This window comes from Penicillium hispanicum (genome assembly GCF_028827665.1).
Source record: "Penicillium hispanicum strain IBT 35686 chromosome Unknown utg000006l_segment0_segment0, whole genome shotgun sequence".
In the NCBI taxonomy this organism is placed as follows: Eukaryota; Fungi; Ascomycota; class Eurotiomycetes; order Eurotiales; family Aspergillaceae; genus Penicillium; species Penicillium hispanicum.
The window spans coordinates 1,770,733-1,790,269 of NW_026623198.1; the positions used below are offsets into that span (position 1 = coordinate 1,770,733).

A 19,537-nucleotide genomic window follows, 5' to 3' on the forward strand; every position below is an offset into this window, starting at 1 on the left:
TTCCACAGCCACGCCGTCGTGCAGGGTTCACTGGTGGTATATACGCCGGGACAGACTTCAATAGTGCAAGAACCGTTCCTACAGTGCATACGCCGCTGTCCCTGCAGAGAAGGTCCATCTAGTCTGTGTTTAAGCTTGAATATCACGAGGCAGGAAACTGTCCCCCGTCCGGGCCTGTGCAACGCATGCTACGTACTCTGTTCGACGGTGGTGTCGACGGTGGGTGGTGGTGGTAGTGGGATCACGCCATTTCATCTGAATATTAACTAACTATAGTTCCCAGTATGTACATGTTCTACGGGACGGCGAGCGAGGATCTTACAGACCGAGAAGCAAAAGAACAATAATTAATGTATCAGTCGTTGTATCCACCCTCGTCGGATACGGACTTTGCTGGGCAACATGCTGTACATCTCGTTCTACCGAATCCCTTCCATGATAAGGTCATGCGTCGATCAGTCGAGCAATGCATGTTTGCGTTCGATGCAGCAGCCCTGCATGGCTGATCTACACGAGAATATCGAGTCTAGCTAGCATTCCAGATCTGCCCGAACACCTGAGGTGTCATCTCATCCCTTCTCCAACCGGAGTTCTATACCACCCGATGGCACTCGTCGCCTGCGAGTCTCTTCCTGGCGGGTCCGCCTTATCACAAGCTAGTTCGTTGCCGATGCAGTTTCATGACTCCCCAAGGGAACAGAGGGAAGTCCCCGTACAGTAGTGGGAAGGTCTGGTAGACCAGACTGATCGACATTGGCAGGCGTGCAGAACAGAGCACGTCAATTGAGACTCCTCGCGCCCATGCATATTATACAACAATCAATCAACCACAGGCACCACTTCATTATCCAGTCCAAAACAATCACCCCCTTCGGCCAACATCACTCTTTGGCCACCATATCCTCACCCCGAATCCAATCCGCAAACTCCTTCCGCTTGGCCTAGATGGAGTTAGCTGCCACTCGATTGCACTCCCATCATTTGAATTGCGGTGGGTAGATCCCGCCCCAAAACCAATGGAGAAAGAGAAACAACGCCGAAGAAGGGGAGTGTCCTACTCGGATATCCCAAAATCCATACCGCTCCTCCAGTCCCAGGTACGGGTTCCGCGCTCCACCGTCCCGCTCGATCTCCCCCGCCCAGTCACGCCAGCTGATGGGCTTCAGCTTCTCGGCACCCAGCACCAGTCCAACTGATACAACTACCACGGCGGCCAGGGTCTCAGCGATGATATCCTGCGGCAGGGTGCTGGCGGCGGCGAGGCGGGAATTGCTAGAGAGCACGGTGTGTTCGTGGGCGGAGTAGCCTCTGCAATCCGGAAGGTGTTAGTAGATGTCATGCAGTTCCACGAAAAGAGAAGGTTGTTGTAGAGCATAGACATACGCGTGCGCTAGCAGGACGAGGCCGAATAATGTGACGAGGCGCGCGAGGAAGCTCATGATGGGTGAGGTGGTCGGTGGGCTGGGGATGATTGCGGCTGCAATGTCCCAAAGATGTCGTTTCCACGGTTGCAGGGGCAGTCAAATACAAGGGATAAAGACGATGAGAGGTCAAGAGAAAAGCAGCGCAGATGATGAGTGACACTGTCTCCTTGGAGCGTGCATCGTCGCAGCCGCGGAGGTTGAAGCCCGTTGGTCGAGGTCGCCGTGTGCTTATATAAGCACTATCGCTCTCCAGCGAAATCCGGGGTTTCTTTTCTATGTCAAGGACCTTCGCTGTTCCAGAATCGGGATGACCGAAAAATAATTGGCATGAGTCGTTGAATGCCTTATGTATATTCTCTTTACATAGGTGGTGCATGCGTCACCGCAAAAAGGACGGATCGTGAGGGTTGAGATATATCGGTGGGCTTGCGGTATAATCCATCACAAATAATGGCTGGCTATCAAAGCGGTTACACTCGTGGACCCGCGAGATCAACATTTACGTAATTCTGTACAAGAGGACCAGTAGATCAGCTGTAACTTCCAACCCAAATAAAGGAAACTGGAAGCTTCTTGCCCTCCAGCAAGTGTCCCTTTCCACATCGTAGAAGGCATGCAATTGCTCAAGCACTCGTGGTTTGTTCCTGCTTGGGCAGTTTCACTCTACGATGATATTATAAGGGGATTATGATCAGACCATCGTCTAAAGGATGTGAAAAACCACCAAAAGGATTTTCTCACTTACGGCACAATCTTCAGCCTCGATTTGAGTCTACAGTGCAGCAACTTCCTGTCACAATATCACAGCGGCTAATATCAAGCCTGTACATATGGACTATACAAAAGGAGGAAGACGACCTGCTTCCAGTTGCGAATTTGGCAGCCGCCACGATCGATACTTTGCCACGCTGGATCCTGAAATCACAACGACGTTCCAAGACAAGTTCCATGAGGTGGATCTCACTGAGAATCCCAATCTATTTGAGGCTGGTCACGAACAAGCCGCTTGATGGCAGAAGGGATGGAAGGGGGATCTGGGACTATATGGGGATCTGAAGAATTTTCTTGGGTTAAATAGGCAGTCGTTGAAAGACAGAAATGGTCACTGTATGATGTATCTACCTCGAATTCCCAGAGCCTTGACGCTTCAGCAAGACCCTCCCTGGTCCTGTCTATTGTATCTGCACTTCTTCTGTCAGACGCAACTTTCGTATGCACTTATTTGGCTTCATTACAGAATTGGAATAACAAATAGAGAAAAGTGCGTCTTGAACACAGGCTGACGAAGATTCCAGTACTACTTCAAGTACTTGGAGCGGAGGACACTGAGGACCAGTTTGCCCAGTCCTCCAATTGTGCCTGCTTTGCTGATCGCAACCAGTGACAGGTCCATGTCCAGGTGGCGACGAGCCCAGTTTCTGATCTCAACCGTCATAAGTGAGTCAATATGCAGCGACGCAACCTGGGCATAGTCCATCTCTCGAGCAAAGATGGAATATTCTTGCACATTCTTCACCATTTCCGTAGTCACTTCATCCTCTCTCAATGCGTCATTGAGCATTTCGGGGTTATTCTTGATCATGGATATCAATTTCTGAAAACCCAAGACCTCGTTCTGCAATTCGTGAGATACTTGCTGCTTCGAGTCGAGGTTTCCATACGCGCGAAAACGAGCATCCTGGCCCCACAAGGAGCGGACGGAGGGATCAGCCAGGGACTTCGTACTGCTCATCCCGACAATGAAATTATTCGGTATACGTAGGGAACCGGTGGAGCTGGAATTGTGCGTGACGCCTCCGCAAAGGATGGCAAGCTCAAACGCATCCAAAACCTCTTGTTCGCTCAGGAGCCTGACCGATGCTCCACGCATTCGCTCGCGCAGTTTGGTATCCTGTGTTGCCAGGAATCCCACATCGTCCACTCCTCCTAGGTTGACAACGGAGGCTGGAAGGCCCTTTTGCAAGCGATGCTGCGCAAATGAAGACACAAAAGTATTCGCTGCCGAGTAGTTGACCTGGCCGGCGTTGCCCATGACGCCTGTCACAGAGCCGCAAACAACGAAGAACTGGAGTTTTGCATCTTTTCCATCCAAAGCACGATGGAGATTCCAGGTTCCAGTCACCTTTGCAGCAATTGCATCTTCCCAGTTTCTGTGGGTCATGTCTGGAATGAATTGGTCCTTTGATGATCAATATCGCTGTATCCACAAGGGTTGATAGTCTACTACTTACCCTAATTACCATGGATAGTTGCAGCACTCCTCCTATCGGGCAAGGGGAAGCATCTATCACGCCCTGAACTCCCTCCAGCATTGTCACATCGCACTTTGCCATGACAACGTTACAGCCAAGGAGCTCTAGCTCATGACGGAATAACTGATCTTGGCTGCTTGTCCCTGCCGATCGTGAGAGGAAAGTCAAGTTTCGAGCACCTTGCTCAACCATCCAAGCTGCGATCGCTCGTCCAATGCCTCCTAAGCCACCAACCAGGAGATAAGAGAGGTCGGGGGAGAATCGTGCGCGACGGCGTGATTTTGAAATAATATCCCGCTCTGAGGCCTCTGGCATCTGCACGATGATTTTTCCCATGTGCAGCCCCTGCTGGATGTAGCGGAAGGCCTGCTGAGTGTCGACGCTAGGTATCACCTTCAATGGGCGGATTGGAGAAATCTTGCCTTCTGCACAGAGGTTCAAAAGTTGGCTAACAAGTCTGCTCTAACGGTTAGTCACACAGCAAAAAATTGCTTTCGACGAGTAGCGGTTACGGTATTAATTACCTTGCAAGCAGGCCTGGTCGCTGGGCAACTCGAATTAGATCAACTCCAAAGAAAGCTCGGTTGCCACCAAATGCTTCCAGCCCTAGAGTACCGTGCTCCAGGAAATCTCGCTTTCCGATTTCAATCATTTTGCCAAACTCTGCAACGCATTTCCAGGATGCGTGGAGAAACTCTCCAGCTAGAGAATTGAGCACAATATCCACTCCTTGTCCGTTCGTCTCGCGCATCAGTGCCGGAAGGAAGGATGTATCTCGAGAGCTAAATATGTGATTTCGGGAGATTCCATAATGTTCCATCAAGTAGTTGGCCTTCTCAGCACTTCCCACCGTCGCATAGACCTAAAAGAACGCAGGTTTAGTGTTATTCTTCTTGGATCAATACGCCATGGTTCTCACTTTTGCTCCCATCATCCGACAAACCTGCATCGCCGCAAGACCAACTCCTCCACAGGCCGCGTGGATCAAGACGGACTACTAATGTCAGAAATAATAGCCATCATTGGACGTGAACACATACCTGTCCTTCTTCAACTCTCCCAATATCCAAGAGACAATAGATCACGGTGGCATAGACCACCGCCATCGATGCGGCATCCTCCAATGACAGGGTCGGCGGTAGATGAGCACAGCGATGAATTGGCAGCACTACACGCGTGCGGAACAGGCCCGACTGCATTACCAAGACTCTGTCGCCAGGCTTGTATTGCTTCACGCCAGGACCACATCGTCGCACGATCCCACTAGCCTCGAGCCCAAGCTCCTCTTTATTAGCCATGATACCTTGTGTTATCATGACATCCTAGAATATTTAGTATTTCCACTTGAAGATCTGATACAGCGTGAAGCACGTACTCGGAAGTTAACTCCCACGAATTTCACGTCGACCTCAACCTCATTCTCTCCGGGCGATTCTGGAGGGTGGTCCTCTGCCCAATGCATCGACTCCAACGACCCATAAGTGTCTATGTCAAGCTTTGCCGTTTCCAGCTCTGGATCACATAGAAACTTGTCAGTAAGAGAGCTCCATTGCATACGGGGAATGTAGATGGTGCCATCGTGAAGTGCGAATTCGTAGTCTGCATCCATCAAGCCACTTTGATCTGCCGGGCTGAAAAACTTTCGGGAGACTCTCAGCAGGGCATCTACTGCAAATGTGTCAAACCGATCGACTTGGAGAGTTCCAAATTGGATTTCCTGTTCTTGCCGCGCAGTTCGGGACACTCCCATAACGATTGAAAAGTCTGGGTTGGCGGAATGCAATTCAACCGAGTTAGTCACCCAGAGTATCTGAGGAAAGGAGTTGATGAGTTGCTGGAATGATTCCCAGTCTCGCTGACTGATATTAGAGAAAAAAGGTCTCTCCAAATCAAGGAATGAGATCACACGTTGCTTAGGCGATATCTCTTCGCCTTTGGAGACGCGTTGTACTGTGAGGCCGTTCTGCACGAAATGATGTTCAACTTGACGGAGCCATGGATGATCAGTGCCATTGTCAGGACACAGCAGGTATACCGTGCTGTCTTGCAGATGATCTTCCAGTGGAAGCCGAGAAATCAAGTTGCGGTAGAAGTGATACGGTGTCTCGCCGTCACAACTGTCTGCTTCAACGCCGAGGAAGCCAGCTTGACGAAGTTCGCTGTCCCAAGAATTGACTGACATGTGCTTGCTATCAACGTTTACTCCAAGTCCATCAAAGTATTTGCTCGGTAATGGATGCTTGAGTGGAATTAATAAAATCTCCTCAACGTCAGATCAAGGCTACTCACCAGTAAATGATCCACCACAGGGAGGGCTGTGTCACATTAGCAAAGTCCACCCGAGAGACACAGATAAAACAGGCACCTCACCAGGGCCATTTTCATGAAGTAAAAGTCGTCCACCAGGAACGAGAAGCTTCCCAATGTTTTTCAAAGTTGTTCCCAGGCTGGACGTGTGGGCGCCCATCTTGATTATGGTCAATTATCACGAACATAAAAGAGGAGAGTGAACTCACATTTGATGCAATGACCACATCAAAGTGACCAGTCTCAATGTCTTGCTTGCAAGGGTCATGGCTGGGATCAAAGATCTTGAACTCCACCTGGTCATACTCTTGCAAGCGGTCCTTGAGAGCATCTTCAATATGCAGTCGCTCTGTCGCCGTATATTGTGAACAGAGAATGATGCCATCACAAGTCAGATATTGAAGGACTGTGGATGCTAATGATCCTCTTCCTGTCCCTATCTCAAGAATTCGGAGTCTCGGGTTGTGGTGGCGCAGAAGAGAAAACAACCCAGATAGATCACATCGAGAAGTGAACCAATCCTCGAGATTCTGGAGCAGGGATTTAATTTTTGAGGAGGGCGAAGACTGCTCATTTTCAAGAGGGACTCGTTTCTCTTTCACTGTTTGTTGGTAGAGATCGAAGACAAGACCTAAATTCGCAGCCTTCAGTTGCTGCTCCAGTGAATTCCATAGTGCCTCAAGGCTGCCATTGCGTCTCTGGGTCCAGGGGAGTGCTTCTGGCATTACCGAGATCCTATGCATATCAAACCTCTCTATTTGGGCCTGTAGCCATCGCTCATAACCTGGAAGCTCCGTTGAAGTTGGGTTCACATCAACCATGTTTCGATGTACCTGAATCATGGATAGCACGCTAGCTTTCGCCATCAAACTGGAGGTATGTTCGTCGCTCTCTGCCTTGGGCAATTGAATGTGACCTGGAAGAAAATCAAGGTCCGGCTTCCATTCACACTGCGACAACAGAGGAATTCCCGAGTTCTCCCTTGGCGTAGTATGATCCATCTGCGCTAGAGTCACACCACGCATCGAGAGCACCAGATTGTCGTCGGTCATCAGCACAACATCACCCTGGCCCTGGATCCCAGAGATAATGTTTCCAGTGACGTGGACCTTCATCGAATCCCTGCTTTTTCCGAGACAAATTTCATCAATGAACAGGGGGACATAGAGCCCCTTCAGATGGATTGCTTTCCCATTGCAGGCTGCCACGCTGAACAATTGCAAGCACTCGTCGATGGCGGTGGGATGCAAGGCGTCACTATCTTCGAATTCCTTTGGCTTTCCAGCAATCGTCGCACTAGCTGTATGGCTGACGGGGTCCGCTGTGATATTCTCAAGCCCCTGGAACGCTGGACCATACTGTAGTCCCACCTTCGACAGCTGATCGTACCAGAAGGGCGAGGACACCGACCTTGCGAATGGCTTGGGGACTGTGGGTATTCTCAAGTCTTCGACTCCGGCTAATACTTGGCCCACGGTATGCTTGGTCCATTCACCTCCGTCATACGAGGAGATGCTAAATTCATGCCACTTCGAGTCAAGTCGATCATTGATCCGCAAGGGCCTCATGCTCGTGACAATCTCTATCTTGTCACCTCCAGATCTTGGCAAGACAAGAGGAACTTTCATGTGTAGATTGCGGATTGTGCAATCTTGTGTGTGGAACAATTGACGCGTTGCCTCGTTGATAATTGCAATATATCCTGCGCATGGGAACACAATCTCACCCAAGACCTGATGGTCAACAATCCATGGGACATCCCTTGAGCTCATGAGATTTCTCCATGCTGGTTCAATATCGGTGGCTTCTAGCATGCGCGATCCGAGAAGCTCGTGAGGAGAGTGCTCGCGGAATCTCCAATTCCGACTGAGACGACTCTCTTGCCTGTCGATGGTCTTTCTGTCCCAGGGGTAAAGTGGAAGATCGGTGAGGATCTTTCCTGGGTGAATTGCTGCAAACTCGACGTGGCATCCCTGTGAGTACAGCTCACCCACTGCCTTGAGGACACAGTGGACTTGGTTTGTGTTCTTCAACAGCGTGGGAATATAATGGCTTTGGACTGACTGATGCGATACAATTTGACGCAGAGGCCCTGCGAGAGTGGAGTGAGACCCGATCTCGACAAAGAGTGTTGCTTGAGCCTTCCGGTCGTTAAGCAGATTCTGAACGGCGCTGGAGAACAGAACTGGCGACTCAAGGTTCCTTCGCCAATAAGCAGCATCCAAGGCACTTGGATCTGAGTGGAGTGCGCCGGTAACTGTGGAGTACATAGGCAGCATTGCGTTCAGTTGAACAATGTGAGGAGCAATATTGGCTTCGAATAGGGCGCCAGCATTTTGCATGTGAGCTAGTTCCTCATTAGTATGGATCCTGGAGACCATGAAGATTGGAGAACAAACGAGAATGGTAGGCAACCTCCAGTGGTAGCTGCCGAGTGAACGTCTCCGGCCTCTCTGTGAGAATGTTCTCCATGACTGCCATCAGCTTCTCCTTCTCCCCGGAGATATTGACGCTTTCAGGACTATTCTCGCAGGCAATGACCACGCCATCAACCAGAAACTGGCTAATATCTGCTTTTCCGAGGCCGACCACCGCCATTCCTCCGTCGCGTGAAGTAAGCTCCGCCGTACGCCCGCGGAAGTGTGCAATAGTGATGGCTGTGCGCATCGAGATAGCATTTGCTGCATATGCAGCAATGACTTCTCCGCTAGAATATCCAATCACTGCCGACGGATGAATTGCCCAGCGAGCGAACAAGTTGACCAGAGCGATTTGGATGGCCGCGCACATTGTTTGGGAGTATTCTGTCTTGTCAACAGAGCTCGAGGGCTGGGGCTTTTGTAACTCGGCTGGATGCTATTAGTATGTAGTAGTTGAGTGGTCAAGCATGCTGAGGTATCCAGGGCTGATCATAGTTACCTTCAATGCTCCACGTAGGAGGCGACGCCAGTTCCTGTAAAATTTGATCCATGGCACGAATGTCACAACGAAAAGTTTCGAACGAGGCCAGTAAGTCTCGTCCCATACCTGCCCACTGAGCCCCTTGACCGGTAAATGTGAATACCACTGATGGGGTTGCAGTGACTGCTGGCGCGTTGGACTGGGTCTCAAATACGTGACCAGTAGCATCGCAGATGAGGTACCCTCGATGTGAGAGATGATCTCGACGTGCGCCGAGTGTGTATGCAAGGTCTCGGACCGCATGAGGGCGTTTCAGAAGATATTTGTGGATGTCTGCCAGTCGGGAAGTGAGAGTCGGTTTGCTCTGGGCTGAGATAGCGACAAGGTGAGTTTCCAACAATGACTGAGTTTCCCGGGACGTGGAAAGAACGGTGGATGCAGAGTCCAGGATGACCTGTTCACTATGTTAGTTGATATGGTATACAGGAAACACTGAATCACTAACATGAGCATTGCTTCCCCCAATACCAAAGCAATTTACGCCCACACGCTCCATGCGGTCCAAAGGCCAAGATGTGGGCTCTACAGGAACTCGAAGACCACCTTTTTCGAATGGAACTTGGGTGAAAATTGTTAGAAAAAGAATTTGATGGATGGAAGAAATGCTCTTACTGTTGGGATTTGGGCGTGAGAAATGCAAGTTTGGGGGAATTGTTCGGTGTTCCAGGGCCAGCACAGCCTTGATCACACCGGTCAATCCGGATGCACCTTCGCCGTGCCCGACATTCGATTTGACCTGGATCAACTATTAGCACCATCTCACGAATTCAGTCAAGCAGCTCTCGCACAGATCCGATGCACACTCCCTTGCCACCAAATGTTCGGGCAACGGCTGTTGTTTCCACCAAATCCCCGACTTTAGTGCCCGTTCCATGACATTCCACAAAGGCTGTCTGGGAAATATCCTGAATCCCGGCTCGTGAGTACGCCTCTCGCATCAGCCGCTCTTGACTCTCTACATCTGGTGCAACTATTTTGGCTGTCCGGCCGTCATAATTGGCCGACGTGGCCCGAATAATGGCCCGAATCCCATCACCGTCCGCAATTGCTTGGTCCAGAGGCTTGATCAAGATAGCATTTACCGCTTCCCCACGAGCATATCCATCTGCGTCGGCATCGAAAACCTTGCAGCGACCGTCTGGAGAGAGAACGCCATTCTCAGACATGGTAACGCTCATCGAGGGGGTCAACAGCATGCTGGTCCCGGCCACGATCGCCGAGGAACAGCTCCCGGTATAAAGCGACTGGCATGCTTCATGCAGGGCCGTCAAAGATGACGAACATGCTGTATGAATGGTGGCGCTAGCCTCTTAGTCACCATCGCAAATGAAAGGAACCTTCATACTCAACACGTACCTGGGTCCTTTCAAGTCGTACTCGAAGGAGACTCGATTGGACAAGGCAAAACCCCCGTTGGCGAATGCGTGCACACGCGGAATCGCCTGCGTTTCTTTGGCTGTCAGTTCATGCCAGTCCTCGCCGAAGACCCCTACATAGCATCCGATTTTCTTTCCACGCCACTCCGTCTGTCCGGCGTTCTCCATGCACTCCCAGATGACTTCCATCAGCGACATCTGTTGTGGGTCGAGGTCGTTCATGGTGATCCCCGGCACCGCCGAGAAGAAGGAGTGATCTGTCTTGTTCAGATAATCATCATTGAGAAAGTAACCACGGCGCGTCTTCACAAATTGTGGCTTGTCGGGATGATAGAAAGCATCGACGTTATATCGGCTCTGGGGAACTTCGCTGGAGCAGTCCCTTTGACTGATGAGAAGGTCCCAAAATTCATCGGCCGTATGAACGTCTCCGGGCAGCCGCATTGCCATTCCCACAATTGCGACCGGTGGAACTGCCTGTCCTTGAGAATTGCCATCTTTGCACATGCTTCCATGTGAAACGGAGTTCGCCATACTAGATATCCGTGATGCAGTGACGCGGTGAGGGATCTAGAGGCCAAGTCTTCCAATTGCAATGAGATTATCAGTGAAGGACAAAGGAAATATCATTCGAGGTATCATGGACTCTGATGCGAGATTGCCGAACATATCGTTCAATTATCGCCATCGAGTTTGTTAGTAGGTCGCCCCTTGCATTGATCGGCCGGGACTGGATCTTGGCTACGCTTTATCCCTATCATACCAACACTGCAAGGATCGCCGTATTGTTTATTGCGATATCCCTTTTGCTGATCGAAGATGACAGGCTGTTCCAATACATAAACGTGACACAGCCCGTGGGAGGGAAGACTGCGATCGCTATTGTTGCGAATAGAAGGGAACAATGAATGCGACTTGCCTCTCAGGGCGGCATCCAGTACCTCTGCAGAAGACAAATTCCTGCAACCTCGGATTCCTTTGTAAGCGATCTAATTTCCTCTCGGCCTATTGACTTATGCGCCTTGTCTTGAAGAGGTGTGCTTAGTTATTTCCATAGGCTTGAATACGACAGCGGAGAATCCTCCAGTATTTTGCCCACCGACAGAAAGCTGTCAATTCACGCGGTTGAAGACGACAGACAACATCTGCTCCGAGCCCCAGGGTCTTTTGGAGCCGATTGTCTGCACCAAGGGCTACTATTGCCCCCCGGGCGGGCACCAAAAGATTCGATGTCCACAAGGCTACTTTTGCCCTCAGGGATCTTATGAGCCAAGAAAATGTTCCTCTTTGTCCATTTGCAACGAATCGAGCGAGCGGGAAATTGCTCTAGCGGGATTCCTGGCTCTGGGGGTTGTATGGATGGCCTTCATTGTGCTGACTGTTGCCTCGAAGCACTCGATATTGAGAAAAGCACAAAAAATGTTCCAGTCCACGCTGGGAAGACCAAATCCCCAGGATAGTGAATCTCTTGTGGCGTCTCAAACAGAATACGGCGCGACCGAGCAGTCTGATGAACCGCAAGGGGAGGAGGTGCATGAGGAAAATTCGCATATGGAGGATCTTTTCGGATCGCTCCAGGTGGACCGAGAAAAGGGATCCCTAGGCTTGGATTTTCAGTTCCAAAATTTGGATTATAAAGTCCATGGCACGTCTCGCCCTATCCTCCAAGCTGTCTCGGGTCAAGTGCGAAAAGGCAGCATGTTCGGTATTATGGGGCCATCTGGGGCAGGCAAATGTATGTCCTTTCGTGGGCCTGCAAAATTAGAGTATCGATACTGACAAAGTCGGATGTTAGCCACATTGCTCAACATTCTCGGGGCCAGGATTCAGCAAAGTGCAGGGCTGCTGAGCATTAACGGAATCCAAAATGACTTGAGAAGGTTCGTCACATCCGCGTCCCCCAGCATCTGGTATTCTCCTGCCCCTGTGTGCCTGACTGGTAGAACAGATTCTCGCAGCTCATTGGGTTCGTTCCTCAGGATGATATCGCGTTTCCAGATCTCACAGTACGAGAGAACATTCTTCATACTGCGTGCATCCGCCTCGCGGGAAGCATGTCAACTAAGGCGATCAATGCCCATGTCGATAGCCTCATCGCGTATCTGGGCTTGAGTCAGGTAAGCCAGCAGCGAGTCGGTTCTGCTGAGGAGAGAGGAATATCTGGCGGAGAACGCAAACGGGTCTGTGTCGCGCGCGAGATTGTGGCGATGCCAATGGCTGTTTTGTTGGATGAACCAACCTCGGGGTTAGATGCTACCAATGCTCTGTCAATCGTTATCATGTTAAAGCGTCTCTCCGCCTTGGGAATCACAGTCATCTGCTCGATTCATCAGCCCCGAATCGACATCTTTGACCTCCTAGATGACGTGCTTCTTATGGTTTCCGGAGAAGTGACATATCTTGGAGCGCCGTCTAGGATACAGGAACACTTCGAGCCCATGGGATTTTCTTTTGCCTCCAACCAGAATCCCGCTGATGTGGTGATGGATATTGTCGCTAGGCAAAAAAAATCTCCGAGCAACTGGAACAGTCGCCCGGACAGCCCGTCGAAGGGTGTGCCGAAGAAAGAGTGCCATTCGCTGAGATGCGAGAGCTTTGTAGAGCCTGAAGTGGCTCTGGATGAGACACAGCCGCCTCTTCCGTGGAGCCAAATGGTTTCATGGCCCGTTCAGGTCCTGCGATATATCTACTGTGGTGTATTGCAGCAGAACGGGCGACCCTTTGGAATTATCCTGGAGATGGCGACGGCAGCAATTTGTGGTACTCTCATTGGCCTCTCCGTATACGAGCGCAAGGGACATCTCTTCCAGGGCTACTTCCAACCCCCCTTCACGCCCTTGTCCAGTGCACTAGACTATTACATTGTATTGTTGACGGGCCTTCTTGCCTCGCTGGCAATCAGTACGTTTCCCATTGCCTCGGTCCACAAAGTTGCGATATCACACAGGACATGAGAAATAAATATCGTGACGAAGGCTGACCACCCGTGTGTTCACGATGAATTATCTAGGCCTTGCGGGAGCACCAGCCGGCATCAAGACCATTGCCGAAGAAAGTGAGTCTAACTCGACCGTTTTATTCACTAGATGCCAAAGTGCTCACGATGCAACACCAGAAACGATCTTTTACCATGAGGTCAGCTCCGGGCACTCAGCCAGTGCGTATTTTATCGGGAAGGACATCGCTACGTGGCCGCGTATGCTCGCAGCTTCGCTTCATTTCACTGCCTTTCTGAACGTGCTCGCCGCTTCGATAATCCCAATGAGCACATTATTTGCGCTCAACGCGGTTTATTTCTTCTGTATGTCACCCTGGCCAAATCTCAACCTCCTGGGTTGAGCTGAGAATCATCCAACTAGGCATCTACGGTCTCGCCTCCCTTGCCGCATCCTTTGTCAGAAGACAGGACGCGTTGCTGCTCGCGATGCTGATCAGTCTCGTGGTTGGAGTATTGAATGGCTTCGGTCCGCGTTTGGCCCAAGTGCAAGGATGGAAATTGCAATGGATTTGGCTTTCTTGTCCAGGAGTACGTGTCCTATGCGCCCTGTTACCTGGCAAAGAGCTGACCGACTACGTCTAGACGTGGTACTCCGAAGCATGGTTCAGTGAGCATACTGTTCCATTTTCATATTTATATGATGTGGACCTGGCCTCAGGATTCATAGGTTATACGACGGGGAGGACTTCTGTTGATCTAGGGTATGTGATCAATCCATAGTCGACTATCGGAGCCCCTTCGGTCAACGAGAAGGTCGTTGAGCTTTGAGCTGACTTCGCCTCGTCTTTGGAGCATTCTCATCGCCATCGGGATGATATATCGCCTCATAGCCTACGTTGGCTTAATCCTGCCCACCTTGAAGCCTCGTTTCGGCAGCAATTCTGTGTATCTGAATTGGGCGTTGGGAAAGCCTACCTAGGTAGACTCGGTTTGAATCTGGGCCATTAAATAAGCCTAATTTAAAAAAGAGACTGGCTGCAAAAAGCCCTTTTTGCCAAATGGATGTGAAGATGTGGCTAGGACTGCAAGCAAGGAAACCAGGTGCGCAAGATGGGGGATCTGATATACCACCTCGTGAGTGGGGACTGGCCCTCCAGGAGAAGAGAGGGAATCACACTGATGGATCTATACAATGCTCCTGCACAGTTTCAATTTAAGTCATATGTCTAATATACGATTGGCAAGTGTAGATGGCAGCATGCCTTAGGCAGCCCTCTCTCTTAGCTTAGTTTATAACTCTTAGCTCTTTTCCTCTCTCTCTCTCTTTCTTTCTCTCTCTCTCTCTCCATAAAGGGAGATCAATCGATCTTTGATCTCTGCCAGCTAGTATCCGGAAATACTGTGCTGGTTGTTGCAATGTCAGTTCATTGGCCCTAATATCCTAGCAGGCTCTGACATATAACTACAGTCCTAGAAACCATGGGGATCTTTGGAATATACGCATCAGCAAGATATTTCTATCAGAGTGTGGCTCTGATAGCTGTATCTTTATGAGCCTTGGTGGCCTCAAATTACTATCATACACTGAAAGAGACTACTCTCATACATGAAGGGCTTCCAGTCAACCTTGACCTAAAAATCAGGGTTCCCAGATTGCCTACCTAGGTAGGTAGCCAGTCAATGAATAAGCCAAATAGGCATCACCTACACTGCGCTTTTCTTATACGTACAGAGCCTTAGCACTATCTTACTATAATACCAATCTTTCCTTCTCGACCACTCTTTGGCCAGTATATCTCTGGTAATCCTAACCTTTCAACAAAGTCCGTATAAGCTCACCCTAGAGGGTAAGATTATAAAGACCATGCTACTCAGTTATCCCTCAACCTCATCCTTATATGCTGCCATCTGATCTATCTGATAATCTATCTCTGGTGAATGTACGTTCACTCAGTTTTGCTTTGCTTATCTTTCTACAAGATTTGTTCCAAAGCTCCTTTACCAAGGCACTGCTTATCATCTATATTCCCCTCTCTCTTCCTGAACGCCAAGAAACCAGATGATATGTCCTTTCCTATCTACCTGTCTCGGCAAAATAATGTTGTCAGCACGTCTTGGTATAAGGTACTGATTCAGGAAAAGATACAAGACACTTAGTTGACATAGTTCCTGACAGACCACTGTATACCCTATCTGCCCCTATACTAGGCCCTGGGAGACCAGGTCCACGACATTGCAGGTCTGCGTTTAAATCACCACTATTGATGACGAAGATGATGGGAAGGGAAATCCGGTCCCGCAGTGACTGGTGGATCGACGTTCTGCGCGCATCACAAGGATCAAGGAGTCCACGATTGAGGTAGCGACCAGAGAATCGGTACAACTGCTGCGCTTCGTCTGGCTGAATATTGTCGTGAATGAGACTACCAGAATGTTAGCCGCCCTTGTGATTTCTGGCCAGCCCTCCTTTTCACTACTCCTCAGAGTCCACTGGATGTGCAGTGTCAAGCTAGAGGCCAAATCCTGGTGTGCCCAATATACCCTTGTGCGCTTCGCATAGCTACATTCTACGGCGCATCCCCCCTACGGCTGAGGGTCCGGGGGGCGCCGTTAGCCCCCTGGTAGCTGATATAACCTTTAAACTCTCTTGATATATCAAAAGTCCACATTTGCTCGTATATTTAGACGTTCGCCGAATCACATTCGCAATTCCCATCATGTCCACGCCGGGGCCAGTTCAACCACTTCCGAACAAGCTTCCTACCACTGGACTTTGAGCGAAATGGCTCCATAGGCTTTAGTTGCGCAACAGCGGCTGCAAAATGCTGCTGGAGCTTCTCTGAATCATCAGTTGCCTTCAAATCAGCATACGTTCTGTCCCATTCTGCCCTCCGCTGGCTCTCACTGGCCTTTGCGACTGCTTGTTGGTCTCTTGGGAGGAGATATATACGATCGTCCTCTTCGCCACGGCGGATAAGCTCCAAAAACTCAAGATTACCAATGGTACAGGGAATTCCTTTTTCTGTATAGAATGAGCGATAAGCATTCGGGGCTTGGGGATGCATTCTTACTTATCATGTGCTTCCTTCCCTTCTCATCAATGTCAATTGCACAGAGAGCTAGCTCATCATCATCCTCGTCACTGTCTATCAGATAACGGTGATACTGTGAGAAAGCACTATTCTGATAAAGGAACGTGCCGCCCAGAATGACGTTCGCGGGCGAGTCCCGGAGAATGTGGAAGTCCAGCCGATAGGGTGATGTAAATTCAGTATCGCGGCCAAATCGCCAGTCAACGCCGTAGGCCATACCGGATGTGTTCACAGTAGACCCGTCAGCAAATCGCAATCGCGTAGTATGTTCAGATCCCGTGTGGATATTAACACCGACGCTTCGTGCGTATGCCTCGTCCATGACTAGCACTTTTGCACCAGAGTCGGCAAGGGCGGTATGCGCATGGCCATTGATAGAACCCTCAAACAGGTAGCCCGAGTCTCCGAGATATAGAATATCGGCTTGCGAAATGCGCTTAGCAAATATTTCTTTTACACGGCGGCTGAAGTTGGCGAAGTTGGTCAAGGTCTCGGTCAGTTTCAGGAATGGCTTGCCAAGAATGACGTTGTGGATGAGTTTGGGAAGGACATGGAACTCGAGCCAGTAGACCTTACCCTCCTCTTGGAAGCGGAAAGGGGCGCTGACCACTCCTGTTGTGGTGATTTCCTTCCCACTGCCAATGACGACCTTCTGGGTGACGCTTCGGTCTATTGGCAGCCTCAAGCGGACGGCATGCTGCTCCCGGATAAAATTCCTCTTCGCCCCAGTATCCCCAAGCGCTTTGATGGAATGATTACCAAGTTTTCCTGGAATTTCAAAATCAGGTGTCTCGTGCGAAGTCCTCTCGCTATTAGAGTTGGCCATTTTATGCTGCGGTATCGTGTGGTCGTGGCGCTGGTCAAACGCATTCTCGATAAAGTGGATCATGTCGATCCACTGTTCGCTTGGCCTCACAGATTTTAAAGCCAAGATTATATTCCTAAATTGAATTCGTCTCTGCTCAATAGTGGCTTTCGTTTGGTTTGATAATGCATGGTCGTGCGAGACTTCAACTGGTGGATGATCCTGGGCCTGACGGTCTTCCGTCCTATTCAAGGGAGAATCCTTTGGGGCCATAAAGAAGTCATGGTGGTCGTCTCGAAGCGAAGCGATCAGGGCCTGCCATTGCCGATCGGCCAATTCTGGTTCTTCGATCTTGATGCACTTCTCCACGATCATCATTAAGCCGGCATAGATATTTCGGACCTCTTGGATCAGCTGCTTCTCAGAGAGGGGACATGGCTCCTGTTGCGCCTCCATTTTCCACTGATGGTCAGGCATAGAAACCGGCGAAGCAGAGTCGGGCGGAAGACTTGAATCGACCAAGTCGCCCGCGGGAGCTCCGGGATGGGTCTTGGGTGTAATGGGCCCCTTGGAGAGAAAGTCATCACGCTGAGCGCTTCTGGTCTTGAAATGCCCGTCGCATTCCTTGGCGTAGACATAGCTCCACTTGACTCCAGGGTCCGATCTCCGTCGCTCGTCGAGTTGTTCGTCGACATGGGGACGCCGGATATTAGACAGCTGTTCGTATTGCAACGCCGTATGGACTTTGTTAGACCGCTTTCGTACCGTTTTGGAGAGTCCACTTTGATTCAGGTGCATCTGAGCCCGTTCCACCCGAGCCCATGTTGCCTTCTGCCCAGGAATCGGATCCGCTCTGAAGAATTTATAGCCTTCGTACACAGCGCTAGAAGAAGGTGGGTGTGACGGCCGAGGATCCTTTCCCGACGACTGGAAGGTTTCTTTTGAGGTATAGGGTTGGGTGTAGTCTGCATATTGCAACGCCCGCAAGGGCTGGGTGGAGACCCTGCGTACAAGTTAGTTAAATGCGACACGAAGATCACCCGATGTGAGGCTGAAGTTAGAAGCGCGTCTTACATGACTCGTACCCTCTTCCGCAGTGCGCGAGGATAATACGTGATAACCAAGGCGACAATCAACAGGTATCGATCAGAAATTGGGATGGAAAGAGGGAAGTCTGTAGTTTTCAGGAGTCGAGTGAGAAATAGTCCTTTAGGCAGCGAGACTCGTCTCAGACCTGACTGGCCGAATGCGACGTGTCCAACCGCGCCTGCAGGTGGCGGTGGCTGGTCAGCGCTGTCACACTTCACCCAGGTGAAAAGTCCCCAAGCCTCCAAACTCCCATCACTATAGACGTCTATTGTTCATAGCAGAATCAGCTAAGGATGAATTGCAAGCACTCCAACCAACCTGACTTAGAGCTGGCTAGTGCTCGAGATGGTTATCCTGCACTCGCGAGTTGGATGGGAAAAGATCCCGACGGCGAGGCCTTGGTCTTTCGCAAATTCGGACGACTGGGCGCGCGGAATCTTCTTCATTTGCAAAGTCGATTGATTCAACTCGAATATGAGATCGATGAGCTGGACAATGAAGCGCGAAGGTGTTCCAATCTCGAATCTCGTCAGGCATCGCGAAGCTGGGAGAAACTGACAGAGCTTGCCCAAGAGGGGGCGGAGCTTGAGAGGGGACGCTTACAGCAAGCGGGAGAGTTATCGGTTAGGATCAAAGAATATCGTTCGTTCCAGGCCGAATACTTTAGTGTCGAAAAGTTCTAATCAGCATGGCAATGCAGATGAGGCACTCTTGCTTGGGGCCCAGATTGCCAACTTCAGTCCCCCAAGCAATCGAATCTTAGCCACTTGCCAGCAGTATGTTATGGGTGTTACCGGTAAATCAGCTCCACTGATTAGTGGACTCGCCAAGAATCTGTTTGAAGATGAAGACGACATGATAGCTTTGCGAACGCCAGCGGCTAGTGATCCGCTCTCAAAGCTGTTGCAAGATTCTTGGGTGTTTCAGGAACGGTTCAGAGACTCATTCGATCATACTTCACGATACCAAGGCCGGCATGTAGCATGGACAGTTGCCATCATCAGCATGCTCTGTGCCGCAGGTCTTTTGGCTGTTGCTATCGTCAGTCTCTACCTCGTTAGCAATCCGACCGCAAAGCTGGGAATGGTAGTCGCATATACAATTATATTTGCGCTCAGCATTGCATTGTTGACCAATGCGAGCCGCGCAGAGATATATGGTGCTTCGGCTGCCTATGCCGCCGTGCTCGTTGTGTTTATCTCTGGTAACGTGGGAGGGACCCAGTCGGAGCAGTGTCTGATCCAACTGGGTAATGGAGTCTTCAAGACTGTGGACTGTCCAAACTGATTCCAA

General features: G+C 50.3%; 5 protein-coding genes across 5 annotated transcripts; 2 read left to right on the plus strand and 3 right to left on the minus strand.

The window, feature by feature from the left end:
• Positions 1-881: 881 nt before the first annotated feature.
• N7459_006984 (membrane magnesium transporter family protein) lies at positions 882-1,439 on the minus strand (the record flags this gene model as incomplete). The annotated part of the gene is made up of 3 exons (XM_056946152.1): positions 882-941; positions 1,059-1,308; positions 1,384-1,439. 3 exons carry the CDS (start codon positions 1,437-1,439, stop codon positions 882-884), a joined length of 366 nt encoding a protein of 121 aa, XP_056798151.1.
• Positions 1,440-2,721: 1,282 nt separating this feature from the next.
• Positions 2,722-10,854, minus strand: N7459_006985 (type I polyketide synthase; the record flags this gene model as incomplete). The annotated part of the gene is made up of 14 exons (XM_056946153.1): positions 2,722-3,603; positions 3,656-4,133; positions 4,201-4,538; positions 4,596-4,670; positions 4,717-4,998; positions 5,052-5,915; positions 6,042-6,143; positions 6,193-8,353; positions 8,379-8,832; positions 8,903-9,338; positions 9,390-9,502; positions 9,557-9,680; positions 9,733-10,246; positions 10,301-10,854. The coding sequence occupies 14 exons, from the start codon at positions 10,852-10,854 to the stop codon at positions 2,722-2,724; spliced, it is 7,377 nt and encodes a 2,458-aa protein (XP_056798152.1).
• An 885-nt stretch (positions 10,855-11,739) lies between these two features.
• N7459_006986 (uncharacterized protein) lies at positions 11,740-13,900 on the plus strand (the record flags this gene model as incomplete). Its single annotated transcript, XM_056946154.1, has 7 exons — positions 11,740-12,055; positions 12,116-12,200; positions 12,269-13,221; positions 13,331-13,375; positions 13,436-13,621; positions 13,680-13,784; positions 13,845-13,900. 7 exons carry the CDS (start codon positions 11,740-11,742, stop codon positions 13,898-13,900), a joined length of 1,746 nt encoding a protein of 581 aa, XP_056798153.1.
• A 2,039-nt stretch (positions 13,901-15,939) lies between these two features.
• On the minus strand, positions 15,940-18,690 carry N7459_006987 (retropepsin-like aspartic protease; the record flags this gene model as incomplete). The annotated part of the gene is made up of 4 exons (XM_056946155.1): positions 15,940-16,280; positions 16,330-18,158; positions 18,230-18,499; positions 18,605-18,690. 4 exons carry the CDS (start codon positions 18,688-18,690, stop codon positions 15,940-15,942), a joined length of 2,526 nt encoding a protein of 841 aa, XP_056798154.1.
• Positions 18,691-19,027: 337 nt separating this feature from the next.
• On the plus strand, positions 19,028-19,531 carry N7459_006988 (uncharacterized protein; the record flags this gene model as incomplete). The annotated part of the gene is made up of 1 exon (XM_056946156.1): positions 19,028-19,531. The coding sequence occupies one exon, from the start codon at positions 19,028-19,030 to the stop codon at positions 19,529-19,531; it is 504 nt and encodes a 167-aa protein (XP_056798155.1).
• Between the last annotated feature and the right edge of the window lie 6 nt (positions 19,532-19,537).